Genomic DNA, 22,016 nt, shown 5'->3' on the forward strand with positions numbered 1-22,016 from the left:
TCATGCGTTCTTGTCCTGACTTGTGTTCAACCCTGACCGTGGACCTTTTAACTTTAATGTATTTTTGGTGTTCTTCGCTTCTTTTTGTCTGTTTTCATTCCGATCTTGATCTCCATGCCACTTAACAATTTCTCAAACTTTAGTTAAGAATGTTGCACTTCGTGATTTTCCTTTTCTTCACAAACGACACCCGTAAAATGTGTCTTTGAATACATATTCTGCTGTGTCGAAAGTTGAAAAACTACAGATGCCTCCGCATAAGCCATTCATCTATCATGGCTTATATCAAAAGCCAAATAACATGCTTCATGAGAACAAACAAATAAAACACAAACACGTTGGATCTACAGATGATGATCTGCCAAGCTCATAGCAGTCTGTGTGGAATACATCCTTCAGCATAAATAATGTACTTTAAATTTAGCATGTGCTTTAATCTGCTGAACTACATGTGAATCACATTTAAAAGAAGACATGTCATGTTGCATAAGCTGGATATTTTGAAAACAGGCCAATAAAGGTATTTCCTTCATAACCGGTTAAATATGGAGTTTTTCAGTGAAATAATAACTTTTTAATCTAAGAAGTTAAATTAACACATTTAAATATAGTTTGATGCAAAAAATGTTTTCAATGTTAATGCATTATTATGTTTAACTCATTTGACTGTTATGAACAAAACAAACAAAAATGATTTGTACACAGATAAAAAATATATAAGCGAAATTGTGGCGCTTAATTTACTTGTGAATTTGTAGCTATTAACTGAAAAGTTTTATTTATAAAGGCTTTTTTATCTGTACAGAAATTTTGTGTTTTCCGTTTGATCATTACAGTCGAATGAGCTAAACAGAATAATGCATTAAAAAAAATATATATTATATATATATATATATATATATATATATATATATATATATATATATTGGCAGTAACCTATATTGTGCCATTTTAAGAACTACTGTACTAACTTCCCTTTGATCAAAACTGAGTACCTCACTTTTGAATCAGCGAATTATGTTTAAAACAATTATTTGAAATTAAAAAAAAAATTGTGTTTAGATAAAAATGTATGTTTTTGTAAATAATCAACACTTACTGTGTATTATGGAAATGGTCATTCTAAGTCTTCTTGAACCTGAATGCTCTGACATTTGCTTTCGTACAAAATCATGACAAACGAAAACAAATGCTTGAACATAAATTCGATGTTAAAGCATATGTTCGATATATTTATAAACTGTCTGACTTTGTAAAACGAACTTTCCGGGAACTTCAAACAACAATAAGCTGATTAATTAACTCAAATACACCATAAAAAATATTTTGAAGCACTTCAACTGTCAACAAAGAAGCGTGGTTTTCACTCTTCAGCCTCACGACCAGTCTTCAAGCCAATCAGACTTATATCTGACAGCGAGAATGAAAGAGTGACATGAAACGAATTATATAACTTGGACAAATGTTTTAATCTACTGCTTAACCACATTTAATTTGTACATATATACACTTTTGACTTTTCAAATAGTTCAAATAGTAAATGACAGTCAGTGTAATTGGGTCATATTTATTCATGCGATGCTCATTTTAGTTATTTAATGTTTTTGTTCATTAACTTGAAACATTAGGATTAGTGTTTATATTTGACCGTCAGAAAACTTTGAAAAAATATTGGCTCGGATATCATAAACTGGGCGAAACTCTTATATAACGATATACAAAGGATAATTACAAGCAATGGTCACTTGTCTGAAGCATTACAAATCTAAAAGGGGGTACCGCAAGGCTGTCCACTCTCATCGATTTTATTCATACTATGTCTAAAAATACTATCAACCGATATAAATAAACCCTCGGTATTAAGGCAGTGGCGGCAATAGTGAAATCAAACAAAAAAATCTTTTGAATCTTTGATCAAATCATTAGAGTTGTTTTCATTATGTTCGAACCGAAACCCCAACAATTATGAATGAATATTCCTAATTTACCATTAAAGCACTACAATAATTATTGTCAAGCTAAATCTTTCATATGGAATTCAGAATTTGCAACAGCATTAGGTATTACCTTCTCCAATCAACATTGTACTGAATGATATTCCTTCAGCATGTAGCAAATAAAACAAGCTAATGACTTGAAACAAACAAACAAATAACCGAATCAGGAATATGGCATAACACAAGCGTTTACAAAGTTGGAAAAACGCTATTCTACAAACAGTGGTATGAAAAAGGTCTAAAATATTTTGAACACATTTAGAAGTTGTCGATTATAGAACCAATTATGTTTTCGTTTTTAATCAAATCGAATATTTGAACGGCGTACGGAGCATCGATATCATAAGATATTAGACTCTCATAAAATCTGTTCCGACAGAAACGAAGATACAACTGATTATCAAGATAAAATTATCACACAAATGGCACGTCTCTCAGAGGAAAAGTGGTAGAACCTAAGCAAAAAAATAATATTCTGTTCGCAATATTAGTGTTTAAAAATCGTACTCCATTTGCTATCGATAATCAAATTGAATCGGATCAAGTATCTCAATTTACTATCGGACAATAATCGAAAGTTCATAATATCATTTAGGAATACATTCTTTATACATAGTATAATCATGATCATTTAAATGGTTAACCTGGAATCAGTACGTGTGATGCTATAGTCATGCTTTTTACAACAGTAAGAAAATATCCATAACCTTTTTCTGTCAATAACTTAACGAAAAAACATAACAACAAAACACATACTTAACAATGGCACATCAATTGCAAAATGATGCACACCACATCATGTAAGTTATCTTAGCATTTTATCCATGTAAAAGCATATTCAATATTTGTTAACCAGCTTAACTTTCACTAATCTGTAATATTGAAGATTTCATTAAAATATATTAATTTCATAAAACTTTCACAAAAAAGAAAATTTGAGTAAGTAAGTAAGACCGGACCCACTACACCATAGGGACAAATTATTGAGGTTTTATGAAATATATAGACTATTAAAAATGTAATTTTGGGAGGGTTTGTAAGTTTTTAAGCAAAAGTGTTTACATCCATCGCATTTGTTTAAGAGAGTCGCATCCCTTGTTAAAATGAACTCAACGAGAATTTACCGGAAAGAAAAAATGACATTTACTCTACTTTTACCGCATAAAAAAAAAAATCGTACTTACCGGAAGTAACATAAGCGACATCGATTTTGGACAACCACTATCGATTGTCGCCGACATAACATTGTCAGCGACGATTTATCGATTGTACTCGATAATCGCTTCATCACTACGCAATATTGCTCCAAACAGAAACAATTCGTAAACGGATAATTATCAATAATGTATGTACTGAAGTAAGAAAGAATTTTTAATTATGTCACAACAAAAACTTAAACTCATGTGTGAATGTTATGTGGAATAAGAAATTAGTTGCATGACCTTCGATAAATAACCAATGAATAAACAGTGTGGGTACTATTATTAACAGAGGCTGGTTCGAGTTGTGCAGGGAAAACAGACAAGTGTATTGTTTACTTCGGTTGAATTGGATCGTCAGATGCATGTGCTTGTGTCGTTAGATACACAGTGGATTCAAACAGTGAACACTGCGAAGGAGGTACCAAAGATGTTGTTTTTCTTCTTTATGTATATTTGACTGGTCTGTTTGTGCATTTTAGGTGCCGTATGACTATATTCATCTTTATATATTTTAAAGGATTTTAAAAATTACTTGCCACACTTGATAACCACGTCGTAAACGCTAAGATATATGGGTTTTTTTATGAAAACAAAAACAAAAATCGTCGCGTTTTACGTTTGTATAAAGTCATGGCGTATAACAACAAAAGAACTGAAAACTGATTCCGATTATAACGTTTCATAAAAATAAAGTTACAAAATTTAAAAATGTCGTAACAATGTCATTTCTAAAGAATATAGGCATATACATAATAATATACCTTGCAATGACAGCTAAGGAGTATTATGTTATGCTTCAAACGCGCAGATATTCATAAACCAATGTAACCACAAACACTCCAATAATTAAATGACGTACAACGTATTTTTGTTATTTTAAGCATGCAAAATGATGATAAATCCACTTTTATAAAGTATCAGGGTTTTTTTTGTAAAATGTCTTATAGCTTTTGAAAAAAAACTACGGAATTTTAATCATAATGCAATTGGTATTTATGCGCGGAATTCAACACACTCTTTGGGGATGAAGGAACAGGATGAAGTTAACAAGCGCAACGTGGGCTTTGTGATTACATAATGACCATGTGAAGTCGCTTAACCACAATCATCGTAGAAAGGGGGAAGATCCCACCCGATACTGACACGCAGTCACGTTTATTGCAATGTTTAAAATATGAGTTAGCGGGTTACCTTATCTATGATATTTCATTGTTTATTTTTCGACTTGCTAAGTTGGTGTTGTACTTAAGAAAACATGAACTCGAGTTTGCAACACCTCGTTCGTCTTAGCGAAATCAATTAAACCCCACGTTATGCGTTAGAACTTTGGTTAAGTGTATATAAATCATTTTCAAGATTTAATTTAGTCGTTTTATTGCAAAAACAATAAAAGCTGGTCCGCTTTAAAAACAACTTCAAATGAACGAAGCGCTTATTTAGTTTTCAATGCTTGCATTAATTGTGCAAAAACTGCAATCCATTACAAATAAGTTATAACTTTAAGGATACTTCAGTAGGATTTAATTCCTGATTTTGACATTAACGTTATCTCGAAAATTGCCATTTTAAATATTCATAGAACAAAGTGGGTCGGAAAAGCCAATAAAAAGATTTTAAAAATGCATTTAAATTTGCGGTACATTATTTCGCAATGATATAACATATATCCTTTTCTGCATGATCTGGAGTGTTAAGGAGTGAGATATTCCGTTAAAGCTGCACTCTCACTGATTGAACGTTTTGACAACGTTTTTGTTTTGTCTTGGAACGATCCAATTTTTACAAAAATCCATGGAAACCAGTTATATAAGACTGCTGACAAAAACTAGATCGCATATTTTTATATTTAAGTTCAAAAATTCATGTTTTTGTCTATTCGGGTTATACACGTCTTATTAAGTTCCCTATACATTTCAATGTCAACAGGTTACTCTCATGATTGGAAAAACGAGCTATTTCTATCGTTTCACGTATATGACAACCATACTTTTCCGTAACGTTCAGTCAAACCCAGATGTGTCGCCTTTTCCTAAGAAAATTCACACACATTGAATTTAGCACCGTTAACTTTCCAAGGAATCCATGTTATATAAAGCCGGAAGTTCTATTTCGACACATTTTATCTCGTAGATATTTATGAAATGTTTCTGTCTGAGTTAGGTATTGGACGGAATTTTAAGTATTAAAACTATAAATTATGTGCATCACTCAGACTTAAACAAAATATAAATCTAAAGTAGCACTCACAATTTTGATATAGAGAGGGCATCCTGTACTCAGCGTTTAGTTTTAACGTACTTTAAACCACGTTTGTGGCTACATGTATTCCTGAATTCTTCAATTTCCGTTTAACAAAACTTATATAATTATTAGCCGAACATTTCATTTTAAAAATATTTTTGAATGTCATCAATTATTCTATACTGTTTACATATAGACTTCAATTAAAGAAGGAATGCATTGTTAAAGTTCCACTTTCATTCACAATTAGGGCTGACCTTTAATTATTCTTCACCTGTATCTTCAAGCAGATGCTGGCATTATGTGGACATATAGGCATTATATCGATAAACGCTTATTAGTATTTGATTGCGTGAAAGGTTTTACTCTTTTATGGCTCAACCGTTAAAAAGACTTAAGCTCCCTTTGAAGTATTTTTGTACGTTTACAACGAATTTACTTTGATAACCCAATTCGGTTTAGTTAAAATATAAAAACGCGCACAAGCTCCTTATTGCCTTTAAACCATATACGAAGTTTCACCAACGTAGTTATAATACTATATATATGGGCATGCCAAACTCCAGTTCAAACGTGCTCTTTTCATTATTAACGTTGCTTTAGCAACTAAATTTTCGTCACACAAAAAACATAAAATTGAGTTAAAATTCTCGTTATGCCCCCTCAAAGGCAAGTTGCAAGTCATTTACGTAACTTGCTTAATTTCAGTTTTCCTGGCGGTCGGATTATAAACCTAAAGGATGGGATGGTGGGAGAACGATTTATTTGGTGGCTGGTTGGAAAACGACTTCTTCGGTGGCTATTACGAGAAAGACTTCTTCGGTGGCTAGTAGGACAGCAACTTCTTCGGTGGCCAGTGGGACATCGACTTCTCGTTGGCTGGTGGGAGAACAACTGCTTCGATTGCTGGCGGGATAACGACGTCTTCGGTTGCTGGCGGGACAACGACGTCTTCGGTGACTGGCGGGACAACGACGTCTTCGGTGGCTGGTGGGACAACGACTTCTTCGGTTGCTGGTTGGACAATGACGTCTTCGGTGGCTGCTGGAAGAAGAACTCATTCGGTGGCTGGCAGGATAACGACGTATTCGGTGGCTGGTGGGAGAAGAACTCCTTCGGTTGCTGGCGGGACAACGACGACTTCGGTGGCTGGTGGGACAACGACTTCTTCGGTGGCTGGTGGGACAATGACGTCTTCGGTGGCTGGTGGGACAACGACTTCTTCGGTTGCTGGCGGGACAACGACGTCTTCGGTGGCTGGTGTCAGACGAACTCCTTCGGTGGCTGGCAGGATAACGACGTATTCGGTGGCTGGCGGGACAACGACGTATTCGATGGCTGGCGGGACAACGACGTATTCGATGGCTGTTTGGAGAACGACTTTTTCGGTGGCTGGTTTACAAACGACTTCTTCGTTGGCTGGCGTGACAACGATGTCTTCGTTGGCTGGCGGGACAACAATGTCTTCGGTGGCTGGCGGGAGAACGAGTTCTTCAGTGGCTGGTTAGAAAACAACTACATCGGTGGCTGGTGGAAAAACGACTTATTCGTTGGCTGGTTAGAAAACGATTGCTTCGGTAGCTGGTGGGAGAATTACTTATTCGGTGGCTGGTGGGACAATGACGTCTTCGGTGGCTGGCGGGACAAAGACGTCTTTGGTTGCTGGCGGGACAATGACGTCTTCGGTTGCTGGTGGGACAATGACGTCTTCAGTTGCTGGTGGGACAGTGACGTCTTCGGTGGTTGGCGGGACAACGATGTCTTCGGTGGCTGGTGGGACAATGACGTCTTCGGTGGCTGGCGGGACAATGACGTCTTCGGTTGCTGGCGGGACAACGATGTCTTCGGTGGCTGGCGGGACAACGATGTCTTCGGTGGCTTGCGGAACAATGACGTCTTCGGTGGCTGGTGGGACAATGACGTATTCGGTGGCTGGCGGGACAACGATGTCTTCGGTGACTGGCGAAACAACGATGTCTTCGTTGGCTGGCGGGACAACGATGTCTTCGTTGGCTGGCGGGACAACAATGACTTCGGTGGCTGGCGGGAGAACGAGTTCTTCGGTGGCTGGTTGGAAAACAACTACATCGGTGGCTGATGGAAGAACGACTTCTTCGGTGGCTGGTTAGAAAACGATTGCTTCGGTGGCTAGTGGGAGAACTACTTATTCGGTGGTGGGCGGGACAACGACGTCTTCGGTGGCTGGCGAGACAACGACGTCTTCGGTGGCTTGTGGGAAGACGACTTCATTAGGGGCTGGTGGGAGAACAACTTCAATAGGCGCTGGTTGGAGAACAACTTTATTATGGGCTGGTGGTAGAACGACTTGCTTCATAGTATCGCTTCCTACGAAATAGCTAGCATGAAAACTTCACCTCAAATACTAGTACGCGTGCAAAAACGAAAATATGCTAGATAACCTTTTCAGTTCTAAATAGCCAACAGTTCTTAAACGATAACTATTTATTTAACAACAGTAACAATTTTTTATTGGCACATCACATTTTGAAGTTGCCAGTTCGTTTTTATAACAATGAAATTGGCAATAGTAAAACAATGAAAACTTCGCAGCACGCCCAGAAACTGAACTTTTTTTATCTAGCATGCATCACGGCCTACCAGAAATCTACTGAATTACTTTTTATTGCATTGAGACTATCACCGAAAAAGGTGGAAACATATAAACAGTCATGCATTTATAAGGCGTCCAACATGGACTTGACATTTTACTTTAAAGAACAATTTCAAGAATGTAAGAAAATGGAAACAATGGATTTAGACTAGGATTGACATCCAGTAAAGACTACTAGAAACCATTTTTTTGTAAATAAATAAAACATTTTCATTATTAGGGTATCTCTTAAATTTACAAAATTATACTATATCTGATTTATAAAGTTCCTTTTTTCTATTTTTTTTTATTTTTTTCCTAGTCGACACTACTACGCCATTACAATACTAGTGCTTCTGGCGGAATAGAATGATATAATAACATGAGTAAGTCGCTTAACAGAAGTCTATTAAAGATGTTTCAAAGTTGATAAAAGTAGCCTTTATGAGCCTTTTAGTAAATAAGTATAATACATTTCATACACGAATGTCATATTCTATTTATGTAACTTTACGCATACAATCAACATATAAATGTATATTTATGATGTCAAGAAAGTTCTCGATAATTACCAATGATGCATATATAAGTTGTTGTTTCATGAACACATTTTGCTGTTACAACGATTCGTATAACAAAAAAAATCCGATTAGTAAAAAGACAGAAAGCTTATAATTATGCTGATAAAAATATATCGATTTCGTTAAACAAACTTTAAGTATGTACTATGTAATTAAATGAATGAAAGGTACTGTTTGGTCAATATTCATGAAAACTATGCATACACGTCTGCTCCGTTAAAAATGACTCATTGAATAACCATACACGTGCATAAACACATATTTACAGCTTCAAACGGAAGACAAACCGGATAAATGCAAAAAAACAAAATGCGTCAGCAGAATCCAGTGTACAACTCCCCGTACAGATTAATTGTGCGTGGATAATAACAATATAAATAATGGTTTTAAAAACTCCACTGATGTTTATGGCGTTGTAAATAACCAAGTAGTACTGCTGACTTATTTCTTCGCTCAAACACTTGATTCCACAAGAGTCAAAAACCAGTCCGACAGCATCTTCAAATAAAACAAAGTACTCTTATCATTACCTTCAGTTCTCAATATTTGCATAAAATGAACAAATGGTTTTGGCCATGCAGATGGTTTATGACTTCGTAAAAACAATTTACCTGATATAATTCGAAATTTTGACAAAAATAATTTGATAAAGCATATTTTAAAACACTATTCCATTCAACACAACTCATCAGACGAGTATTTCATTTTAAAAGTCATTTAAAAACGCTAATATTATTTTAAAACATTGATAAATACAATTGTTTAAGTATTCAATGTATGCATCGTAAATGAATGTAGCCTGTTGAGATGTTGGTTCAATACACATTTTATTGCTTTTCCTTATATTGTTTAATCCGAAATCCGTTTTCATGAATCCGTTCAACAATACATAGTGATAATTAAGAGTGTAACAATCTCGGAAATACTAACTTATTGCAACAATAGAACTATTGATAACAGTATTCAGCAATTCTTCTAATAGCTAAAACATAACGTTATGCGAATGACTGGCTGCTTAGCTGAACAAAATTATCATCGACGCTGTCAAGCAAAAAAATGCTATTCTCAAAGCTGGCAAACCAAATAATGATATTCTTAGGACAATGCTATTATCAATGCTGCTGAGCCAGCCAAACTCATTGGCCAATAAGCAAAACAAATCTATTTCAAATTTGCTAAACCAAACAATAATATTATCATGGTTTGCGCTAAACTAAAAAAAAAAAAAGTTTTATCACATGGACTGTGTTAACTGATAATACTAGTAATTATTGTTGGCGAACGAATTATGATAAATGACAGTTCTTTTAAAATAAATTTGATTAATTATATTTGTTAATATTAAGTTTTATTCATTTAAATGTATATAATGTGTTCTGGCAAAAAGAAAATCTATTCCTATCAACTAAAATAAAAAAGCTTCGATTTGATATACATGTCCATTGCTAAATAAAATATGCATTAAAGGCAGTTTTCAAAGCATATTTAAAATTCAAACATGTATTGTAAATGAAGGCCTCTGGCCAATATACACATAAATAATTCAATTTTTTTTTTTGATAATTGATTGACGCTGCCCCAAAGCTGTGCTTTTTTTGGCGCTGAGATTTTTTATATCTGCAGACACTTTATATTTCGAACTTTTCGGGTGTCCATCCATTTGAAGAATCTTACATATGTTATACAAACTTAAATTTAAACTAATCAACAACGCTCGATCATTTTTACCGTTGTATGTAAAAGCACCAACACCTTTATGATCTCTAATAAGCAGTACGATTTTGCAATGATATATTTATATGAAAAGCTACAGAAACAAGCTCAGTAGCCAAAGGTATAAACATGAACCCCGTTTAATGGCACAGGGTAAACGCCAATTACATAGAACACAAAAACACAAACAGAAAACACGGAACAACAGCAAGGCAACCATTTACACAAACATACGGCGTTTATTATGAAATCACCCGAAACAGTGCCTGCATGGGGCTGGTACCGACGACCACTTAGGCATTATTTAAATGTTTTCCGGTAACTCGACCGTACCTGTTTGTACCCGACCCTATTTTCTATTAGTGAGTCAGGACACGTTTTTCTGAATGTCATTGTTCTTATTGTCGGCAGTCTCTAACTTCAGATAGACGCGTTAATGTATTGGTTTATAGAGCGCTATGGTTAACGTTTAGATCTAGTTAATACAGACTTTATAGAGAAGGTTTTTGTGGGAACATGATATTTAGAAACAACCTTTCCTAAACATTTGTTTTAATTCGACTTACCGACCCTATCTTTTTTGGCAGTGAAATAGGAAACAAACATTTTGTTTGGCCTTATCAGTGCGAGCGGACATATGTACTATGAGTGTAGGAACCCCACATGTAACAACTGTGGTCAATTTATCACTTTGTGAGAAATTTTGCACCAATATCAATACAATACAAATCGATTTTTTGATCAGTTTATATAAACTTATGATTAATTTTCAAATATCTAACGAACAGGATCAGATATCAAATCGAGCTTACTCATCAAAATACAACTATCTGGCATTGGTGCTTTTCGTTTTGGTACGAGATAATAAAAACTGTTTTAGCATCTGCCAGCTGAAAACAATTAATTTATGTGCTCAATTACATGTTCGCAATTAAATGGTGGTAGCTCCAATTAATTCGCTTTTAGTCCTTCGACAAGAAGGCGGAATGTTCTACACTTTTACAACTGCTGTATTTCGAAATATATCCAATGATGGGGATGCCCTTTTGATTAATGGCGATATAGAATAATTATCGATTCCTTTATATTTGAAAAGTAAAATTCGAGGCGTTAAGGAATTAAACTACTTGCCTTCTCAATTGTATTCGTTAACTAGATTTAATCATAAACTCAACAATAAAACAAAAGTTTATTGAAGGTATTTTAGCATTAATAATGTTCTTTTGAGATTATATGATTCACAGCTTCAGTTTTTTTAAAGCCGTTAACATGCTTGTAAAATTGTGATTTTACATCCAATGAAGCACTAATATAAAACGTGTTTTACGCAATGCAACGCATCGAGCTGGTCCTTGAAAGATATTTTGAAATTATAATGAATCCGCTATTTGAACAAGAACAGTGTTGAAGTACACAATGAATTTTAACAACAGTCAGCAAATTTAATGATACCATATTATAAGACCATAGACATGCTTAGACACATATTGCTTCAAGTGGACGACCTTTAGTGCGTAACCCCTAAAATGCACCACATGGTCTTGTTACTAACAAAAGGACTGTGATGGAAACGATGGACCAATGTCTTGAACGAACCATCGCGTCGTAGCAACTATAGTTGTATAAAAACGAGCTGGCAGGTCGAAAATCTATTCGTCCTTAAGAAATTCTGAGAGTGGAAATCTTAAGCGTCTTCAAAATGGTAAGAGAATTATAATTATTGTTGTGTAATTTAAAAAAATCTTCGACCTATTCTTTGTATGACCAAATGATAATGGCAATATTTTTATTAAACAAAAATAACAGTGTGGATTTTCTACCTTGTTTGTCTAGTTTACATTTTTTCAGTGGTTTGACGTTAGTAAATACAGTTAAACACATTAGAATATAAATTTAAATATAATAATCTACGTTTTTGCATCATGAAACTGTGATTTCTGAATTGACTATTTTGCTTCATTAAGAGCAGACCGAGAATAACATGGGTGTTTGAAATATTTTCATTGTGTAGCGGACAAACTCAGTTTATTTTAAAACTTGATACACATATTCATATTTTAATATTTGTAAACTCTAAATTCAGGTTATTAAGATTAAAACTACAAATAACTCGATGCAATATATTATAATAAAATATAAATTAACTAAAATGGATAACGAAAACGCTTAAGTTAAATCATGGACTTGCCAGATATACAATAAATTTTGTCCGTTTGCAATTTGTTCACGTCTATATAAAATTACTTATTTTCTTAGTGTGTCTGCTTTTATATGGGACATGATTGACACTGGTGTCTTTGGCGATTTCGTGCACACATTGCATTTTTACAACAAACAAAATCATGCCACTTGTTACACATATTCACACTGACACACGGATAATGCCTCCAAAGCCATATGAATTGGGCTCAAGTATATTTCCCGAGTAGTGCTCCTTGATCAACAGTAAAGTAAAGGGGTAGAGCAAGCATAGACGATGATATTTTAAAGAAAACTCACTTATTTATTTTTTCTAATTTAAAGTTTAAGATGACAAGAGACATGATACAATCAATAATTAGAACTAGACAGGTGTCTGCCGTATGAATCTGAGTGTAGCAATTCATCAATGTATTTCAGTAGCAAATTTAAATTGAAATTAAAGTGCCCTTCTATTCTTTTTTCAAACAACGTATAGTTTTTTTATATATTTTTTTAATATTGAAGTAAATTTTGCCCGATTGTATAACAAATACGGATATTTTGATTAGCTAACGGATAACGGAGCATCATTCCGAGTTCCGAAAGCCTGCGGTTGTGTTGTGTAAAAACAAATATGATTTTTCAATCTATTAACGGGTAAATGTGGTGTTTACCGTAGGCAAAATGGACATTGAACAAAGCTATCTAAAACATTTCTATTCAAGGGATGGTATGTATGTATATGAAATTAAACAATACTAATTTTGCAGTATTTCAGAAAATGGTTGTTTATGTCATTTCCAATTAATGTAGAAACAACTAAGTAAAACAATGTGCAACTATTTAGCTATTAAAACACAACACGCAGAAGCAGGAGCAGATTCTGCTTGATGTTTTTTAAACTAAATGTTAGTTTGTGCAGAAATAATAGGGTAATAAAAAAGATGTAATAGATATTCATTTATTCATATTTGAACCGACCTGTGCACATAATACAAACTTATTATATATGATGTTTTTTTTATTTTTTTGGATGATGCTCTCCTGTACAAAATGCAAGTGAGACACGGACGTGGTAAAGCATAATAACCATGTCCATCTAACAAAGTTGGTCATCTCTGTTTTTGCGAAAATAAAGACAAACCATGACAATATATTTAACTTAACAATATATTTCTATACATACAATTGTCTTCTTTTTTCAACTTCAGGGCCGCCCCTTCGTAACTATTGTTGTTGTGCTTGTTGCTTCTATGACATCAATGGTAGACGCAGGTATGGACTTTAAATGTGTCTTTAATGGATTTGTAAACAGGACTGTTTGTTCTGTGCTTTATACCTGTATCAAGCTTAAGTTTTCCGCGTGTTGCCCGTATTTGGTATTGCGTGGTCAATTTCTATTAAACAGTGCTTATTTGCATTCTTATCGTTTCATACTAAGATCAAAAATAATAAAAACAACTTGGAAGATAAGTTCGTACCAAGGCATGCACGCATTTTCCCAAACATGAACATACAATGTGATCACTTTTTACACCGTATCGGGTTCATTCAACTGTTAGATACAATAGTGACAACTTTCATCGCTCTTCGCAATCTTTACGTTTTTGTTGCATATTTCAGTAACTCATACTGTAGTATTCAAATGTTATGTATAAATAGTGCATGTACCATATTTTAAATTTATATTATTGGTAAATAAAAAGGGTAAATGCATTAAAAAAAACTTACGAGATGCAATAGCAGATTACCATTTGTACGTATATATATTTTCAAGTGTTTATATTGATATGATCAATATTTCATTCAAATTGTCCACAAACACAGCATTACAATTAATGGCAATCAAAATTTAGCCAAGCTGCGCTAGGTCAAATTGAAAACCAGAGTTAAAACGTTCGCCTAATTATGAATTGTAAATCAAATCCGGAAAACTACACCAACCACATCTATCCAACAAGTATGAAAAAATGTATGCTTATGCAATGCGTTTTCGATATTAATATAAAATCATCATCAAAATTCACGGTGACAAAAATGTTAACATTCAATTTTACACATAATCTGTAAATGTTAAGCAGAATTAGTGTCTTTGGATTCGAGAATTTGAATGTTTGAAATACATGTCATTTACAGCGTCGAAACTGACAGCGTCCACGCACGTCATCCACTAGAAATTATACCGCACGATGCACCAAAAATCGAACGTTTCCATCCACAAGGCAGCGACAAAAGAAACGATTGGGAACGTCTGAATTTTTCAACTGAAACAAATATGTTTTAACCGTTGATACACTTAATTTATGCAATTCGTTTCTACATCACAATGTGTAATATATTTCCAGTAGTGTTCTTTTTCAACAGTTATCTGCAACACTAATATTATTTTGACAAAATCAATATAATTTTTTTATACTTCTGCCGTCCTGATTCATCTTTGATTTAGCGCGTATTCTTAATACTCACTTGCCTGTAATATAAACGTCAACGGCATGCATTGTTTAAACACACCTTAATAAATAAAGCATCATTTAACAGTGGCGGCTGGGCGGGACGTATCGACTAAATGATTGTTAGTGCTACCAAAATGAAGACTGGAGTGGCATAAGACGATTTGTCCCTTTTGATACATCATAGAGTTATTATCCGTTGCATATCCTCAAATATCACTTAGCCAAACAAAGAACCTAACTTTATTTCAGTAAACATTTGTAAATGCTAAAATACATCGCACTCTTTACTTGTAATTTACCAATTTGTTTTAGTAATTATCAAAATCATTTAACTCAAAAAAGTGTTAAAATTATGTATTTTAAGCATAGAACTATGATACTAAATCGTGATCGTCGTTATGATGATGTTGTTGTGATGGATATATTGCCCATATATGAAGTTAATAATTGAATTTAAGGTAATACTGTTTTTGTCATTGCAGCTGTACTGGACGGATCGTGTGATGCTACTGATGTCTGCACTGTGGCAAATAGCGAGTGCAGCACGATATGCATCTGTGCTTCTGGATACACCAAGCAGGGAGCAGCCTGTAAAGCGGGTATGAATGATTATCTTCTCACACTTTGCAGTAAATTTAGCAAATATTCGTCTTTAACGAAATGTTTATTCAAAATCATATTCATGTTGTTTTCAAAAATTCATTTCCAAGTTTACATATGATAATATGAAATAGCAAACAAACTGATGACTCTGTAGAAGTACTTAGTAGGTTGTTGTTTTTTAATCACATTGACGTTTAAATATTTTGTTTTGGGAGTTTAATAGTTTCATAACAAAATTCTTAAAAGGTAAACTATATCACGTGATACTGATAATTATTTGACTCTTATGTACATCGATAAGTTGATAAGAGAAGTTTGAAACCTCGTCCAAACATTTATTCTGGTGCTAATACGATACAGTTTAAATATTATATCAATGATATCTATCCTCTGTGTTTCCACAACGGAAATAGTTCTCTTTTCATTCAGATATCGGAACCGCCTGCTCTGCCACGACAGACTGTGATACTGTAACCAATGCTGCGACGATCTGCGATACAACAGCTACAACTTCCGTCTGCAAAGTTGGTAGGTAAATGATTTACTGCATAGAGTTTATTGATCAATTCGAGAAAAGTCAAAATGATTTAAACAAAAATACTACGAAGATATTTCATATATAGTCTGCTTAAATTATATTTCAACATGAACTGAAGTTATCGTATAATCAGAGTAAAAACCTTTCATACAGCTTTTTACACGACGTTGGTTGTCATTTTGTCATTGACAACAACCTACGACAAGTGATCAGTCGCGCCATGTTAATTGTAAAGTTTTTTCAATGTATTAGTTATCAAATTTGTAATTGATTGCTTATTTATGTTTAATAAAAAAACTGTAGGTATATCTCTATTACAAAAATACTACTACTACTACTACTACTACTACTACTACTACTACTACTACTACTACTACTACTACTACTACTACTACAACTACTACTACTACTACTACTACTACTACTACTACGATAGTATAGCAGATTAGTATTTGTATCAATAGTATCTATTTCATATAAAGATTAGATTAATATTTTATCGAAATCGTCCGCAAGCACAACATTACGATTGGTGACAAACAAACTTCACATTCGCTACCAAAGATGCGTTAGGCTAGAGTGAAAACCAGACTTAGAACCCGTTTAAAGAGGCTTAATAATATATATGATTTGTAGACTATTCGCTCATGATTTGACAACATGATATAACAATATGAGCCCTATTACAAAATGCTAACATCTTTTGAAAACTATACCAATCACATCAACGAAAAACAATGCATTTTCAATATTAACATAACTGTCATCATCAAAAGTAAATTCACGCTGACAGAAATGCAAACATGAAATCATACACATCAACCGTAATTGTTAAAGCTGCACTCTCACAGATTTACCGTTTTTACAACTTTTTTATTTTTTGTCTTGAAGTCAAATGTTTGCGTTAATATCTGCAAACCAATGATAAAAGATTGCTGACAAAAGATCAGGTCGCAGAATTTCATTTTCCGTTCGAAAAATTAATATTTTTATGGCTAAGAAAATTGCATAAAACATCAATTTTTGAACTTCAATACAAATATCTGCGATCCAATTTTTGTCAGCAGTCTTATATTACTGGTTTCCATGCATTTTCCCAAATAATGGCTCGTTTCAAGACAAAAAATAAAAAAAAGTTGTTAAAACGTTAAATCTGTGAGAGTGCAGCCCAGTCATACAATGTGTCTAAACTGACGGCGTCCACGTAGGTCATCCGCTCAAAACCATACCGCATTCAGCACCGAAAATCGAACGTTTCCATCCATAAAACAAACGGCTAAATGTAAGCAATTGGGATCGTCTGAATGTTGGAACTAAAACGAAACTAATAAAACCTTTAAAACAAAATATACAACTTGCTTGTTTATTATAAAATGTATAACGGTCTTCTTTTTACTCAACCGGTTTCATGACTTCTTAAAGTATCAGGTCAACATCGATATAAATTTTGCTTCTTCGATCCTCATTCATCTTTTTAACGAGAATCCAAATTTTTCTTTCGCCTGCAATATAAACGTCAACAGTATGCATTGCTTGATTCTCATTTTGAATATAACACCTCATTAAACGAGGATAGATGGGCAAGACAAGTATAAATGAATGTTATTGCTGCTAAACGAAGCTATGACTGGCAAACAACACGCCCTTTTCCTTCTTATATACCATTGCATGATCATCCCGTGCATCTCCGCCAAACGGACAACAGGCGGCACTTCGTCATTTTTGAAACGGAACTAGTTTTATATTCCGAAACCCTCTGGACCGCATATGTAATGCCTGCTTTATCGAAATGAGATTTTGGATAAGGCCACCCAAAAAAGTATACGTTAAGCGTAAGGTTTAAATTTCAAAAAAAAACGAACATCAAGAAAAAAATTCAAAGCGGCGCATAATCTTTGAGCTATGTATATATATTGTTTTAGCCCATAGCATGTCCGGCAATACAAAACTTTAAAACGAAGCTTTAATCTGGATCCTTTATAAATTTCCAAAGCAAAATATTATTACGGTAAGATTAAATCTCCCATTTTTCATGATTAAATTAACTACATAAATGCAATTTCCTTTTGAGTTTTAAAATCTGTTTTGTTGTTGTTTGCCCATAAGACACCAAACATAGAATCAATAGAAAGTAGTTTGTCCAGATTCACAAAAGTACATGCTTTCATTTTCTACTGTCATGTACATCTTCATTAACATAAGATGAAATGTATAATCCAAAAAAATCCTTGACTAGTTTTGGGGATCAAATCGCTTCTTACTTCCACATTAAGGCCAATCATTTCACGAATCCAATCAACTGACATAAGTCTGTTTTCATGTGTATGGTTATGATTTCAATTGTAAGATGGTAGTTAAGACATGTCAATGGAGAATGCTGCTAGTTATGATAATATAGTAGTGATGGAAATGTATGTAGTACTTGAGGGCATAGTTCCTCAATTTTGATGTAAAACTGCTGCTCAAACCATAAAATTTAAGGAAGTGCATTGTCCATATCTATAATCCATTATATAATTCAAAGTAACGCATGTTTTGTTATTGCAGCTCTACCACAGGAAACGTGTGTTACTAACGCAGACTGTACTGCTCCGAATAACGAGTGCAAGACGACGAAATGCGTCTGTGTCACTGGATACACCCAGGAGGGAACAACCTGTAAAGCGGGTATGAACTGATATATTTTAACACTTACAGTAAATTATTCAAATATTCGTTAAGAAACATTAGGAAAAGAATTATATTCAAGTTGTTTCTGGAAAGTCATTTCCATCTATACATAGATTATGTATTTCTTAAACTAGGCATAAACTTGAAATAACAAAAAAATATATAAAATCCGCGCATTATTAATGTGTCACGTAAGTAAATTTTACACTGTTGACCTTTCTGTGAACGCAACTAAAGCGGGACTTTACCATCAACGTTGAACTCCCAAGTATAATAGTGAGTATTGACACACTGATCAGACGAGCATGCTTAATGAATAACATCTTATTTTGTTCGCTTCACATTAAAATACCGCTTGTTAATTCAATGCATCTTACCAGTCTCAAAAGCAGTGACTGACGACCAGAGACGATCCCATCTCAGTACCGTTCAAGTATTTTGTTTATTTTTTTTAAAATTATGTACAAACATCCCATGCAACATATTGTGTGGTAATATGGAGTTGAGCAACTTTTGCGATGAAATAATTTCAGATCGTCCATTCAACAATTTCTTGTTTGTTGTTGTTTATATAACGTTAGATTAGAAAGATTTTCATTAAATTAGTGAAAATAAATTTAAATTTATCTCCTGGATTTAAGAATGCAATTTACTTTGCATGACCTTCATTTTAATATATATTGTATGTTATGATTTAGAAAACACACAATATTTGGAATGAATTGCGGGCTTGGTGTCATTATCGGGGTATGAACGGAGAAGGACTCCACGCGTACTTTGACCAGCCCAATTGCGTTCATATCCCCGATAATGACATCAAGCCCGCAATTCATTACTTATATTTACACCAATAGTTCATTATTTCATTCAATAATTGTTAGAAAAATACTTAATTTCATTTAAAAAAAAACTTTCAGTAACCCTTTCCTACCCATTCTGTAAATAGAACGACCCGAATGTAACCGGAAGCATTTTTTCAAATGACGTCACAATATCGCGGGAAAAGATCAACCACTTGCTTTTAAACGTAAAATTCAAACAGTTATGACAACAATACAGTTAAAATATAATAAATTAACACTTTCTAAAATGTTGACATATATTTTACGGGACCTGCTGAAACAATACAAACAATAACAACATCAATTGTTTGCATGTATATTGTTATGAGATGAATCGCGATCCGAACATATCCGAAGATGTTGCGTACATCGATTGATGAACGCAATTGCCGAAAAGCAGTTCATTTAAGGAATGGGAGTTGAGGTGTAAATATGTCATATTAAAGCTTATTTTTCATCTTATTAACATCGAAAGTTGATAAGAGAAGATTTGAACCTCGTCCAAACATTTTGTTTCTGTTGCTGACACGATACAGTTTAATTAATATATCATTGATTAAATTATCCTCTGTGTTTTCCACAACGGAAATAGTTATCTCTTCACTCAGTTATCGGCACCGCCTGCTCTGCCACGACGGACTGTGATACTGTAACCAATGTTGCGACGATCTGCGATACAACAGCTACACCTTCCGTCTGCAAAGTCGGTACGTGAATGGTTTACTGCTTGAGTTCATATATCATTTCGAGAAAAGTCAAAGTGTTTTGAACTAAGAAATACTAAGACGATATTGCATATATACTTTGTTTAAATCCCCCTTTATATGAACTTAAGTAATCGTTAAATCACTTAAAATATTTTTACGTCATTTGTCATTCTGTTATTCGATTGTCCAATAAATTGACAACAACCTCCGACAAGTGATCAGTCGCGTCATGTTAACAGTTTCTTCAGTCTATTACTAATCTGATGTGTATTTGAAATCTAAATCATGTTAAATGAAACTAATTTGTTAGTGTTTCTTGTATAATAAAATCAAGTATCTGTACCGAATAAAATAATCCCTTTCTAGGTGATGGCGGCATCTGCACCGGAAATCAATGCGTGGAGAATGCTGCATGTGATACAACTTGCTCTTGTAATACCGACTACAATGCTAACTCAGAAAAATTGTGCATGAAAGGTATTCTTAAATAAAACAATACAAAAACTACTTGACGTTTTGCTATTGAAAGAAATGCATTAAACGCTCTCTTGACTGATACCCCACCCCAACCATTGGCGGCTTTACTCCAGACGCCTTTCCACCATCATTTGTCAACATTTCCACATTGCCATATTGCTGGATACAACCAAAAGCAACCTTCATCTGTATACAAATCAGTGAAGTCTACATATTCAAAACATAACTCAAACGTGAGCGGTGAGAGAATAGCTCCCATAATCTCCCATCCAATAGAATGAACCTTCTGCCTTTATTTTAATTAGAAATAAGCCTAGTCCTAAAATGAATCTCTTTTTATTTTTCTCCGGATCCATTTATTGTGCTATTGTTCATCAATAAAGGAATATCAGCTGTTTCAGAAGTGTCATTTAATGATGATTTTGACACTGTAAATATAGTTACAAAACAATGCTTCTTAAAGCACTCGTGCTAACTCTGATTGCTAAGTATTAAAACAAGGGAAATCAATCTTATCGACCAAGACATAGTATAGGGAAGATATATTTACCGTATTCAAAATACACACTGAAGTAGTATTAATATGTTTAGCATGACAGTTACCAGAGAAATACGAATTATCACTAATTTCCGAACAAAATTGATATATATCTTACTAAACATGTTTCTTTTTTCTTACAGATGGTGCCTCTGGTGTAACAGCTTCGTTGATCATCCTCGTGGCCAGCTTTTTGACAACTCTCATGTGAATGTAAAAGAGTTTGCCAAAAAAAAATGAAACAAACAGATATAAATAAGAAGAAAAAAAGACGTAAGAAATGAAAATCTCCAGTCATGAAAACAACTAGGTCCTTAAGTCAGTTCTATAATAAAATCTAAATTCATAGAGATTGTTCAAAAACACCGACTGCAAAGTTCATAAAGATAACATCAGCCCTTTTATGGGAGAATAACTTTAAAAAGTTAAATAAATGTGTCTATCTTGCGAAATAAACATTAATAATAGTATTTTCTGTTAATATAATTGGTGTGCTGTGTGTTAATTTCGACATGGATCGAGCCTTATTGTCTGTTATTCGTACTTGAAGCAGCAATATTTAAATTTAAATCAAATTAATTAAATAATCTGTTAAAATTTAAATGGTATATTTATAAAATTATTTACATTTTTATTGAAGTCCTTTTTGTTAAAACATTTTT

At 33.8% G+C, this 22,016-nt stretch overlaps 2 protein-coding genes across 2 annotated transcripts; both read left to right on the forward strand.

The window, feature by feature from the left end:
• Window positions 1-6,185: 6,185 nt before the first annotated feature.
• On the forward strand, window positions 6,186-7,538 carry LOC128208732 (uncharacterized). Its single transcript, XM_052912279.1, has one exon. The coding sequence runs from the start codon at window positions 6,186-6,188 to the stop codon at window positions 7,536-7,538; it is 1,353 nt and encodes a 450-aa protein (XP_052768239.1).
• Window positions 7,539-11,987: 4,449 nt separating this feature from the next.
• Window positions 11,988-21,603, forward strand: LOC128208733 (stabilin-2-like). The gene is made up of 8 exons (XM_052912280.1): window positions 11,988-12,047; window positions 13,738-13,801; window positions 15,462-15,578; window positions 16,012-16,110; window positions 18,668-18,787; window positions 20,241-20,339; window positions 20,706-20,816; window positions 21,498-21,603. Exons 1-8 carry the CDS (start codon window positions 12,045-12,047, stop codon window positions 21,563-21,565), a joined length of 681 nt encoding a protein of 226 aa, XP_052768240.1. The 5' UTR covers window positions 11,988-12,044; the 3' UTR covers window positions 21,566-21,603.
• Window positions 21,604-22,016: the final 413 nt, after the last annotated feature.

Source organism: Mya arenaria, chromosome 11, assembly GCF_026914265.1.
Source record: "Mya arenaria isolate MELC-2E11 chromosome 11, ASM2691426v1".
Lineage (NCBI taxonomy): Eukaryota > Metazoa > Mollusca > Bivalvia > Myida > Myidae > Mya > Mya arenaria.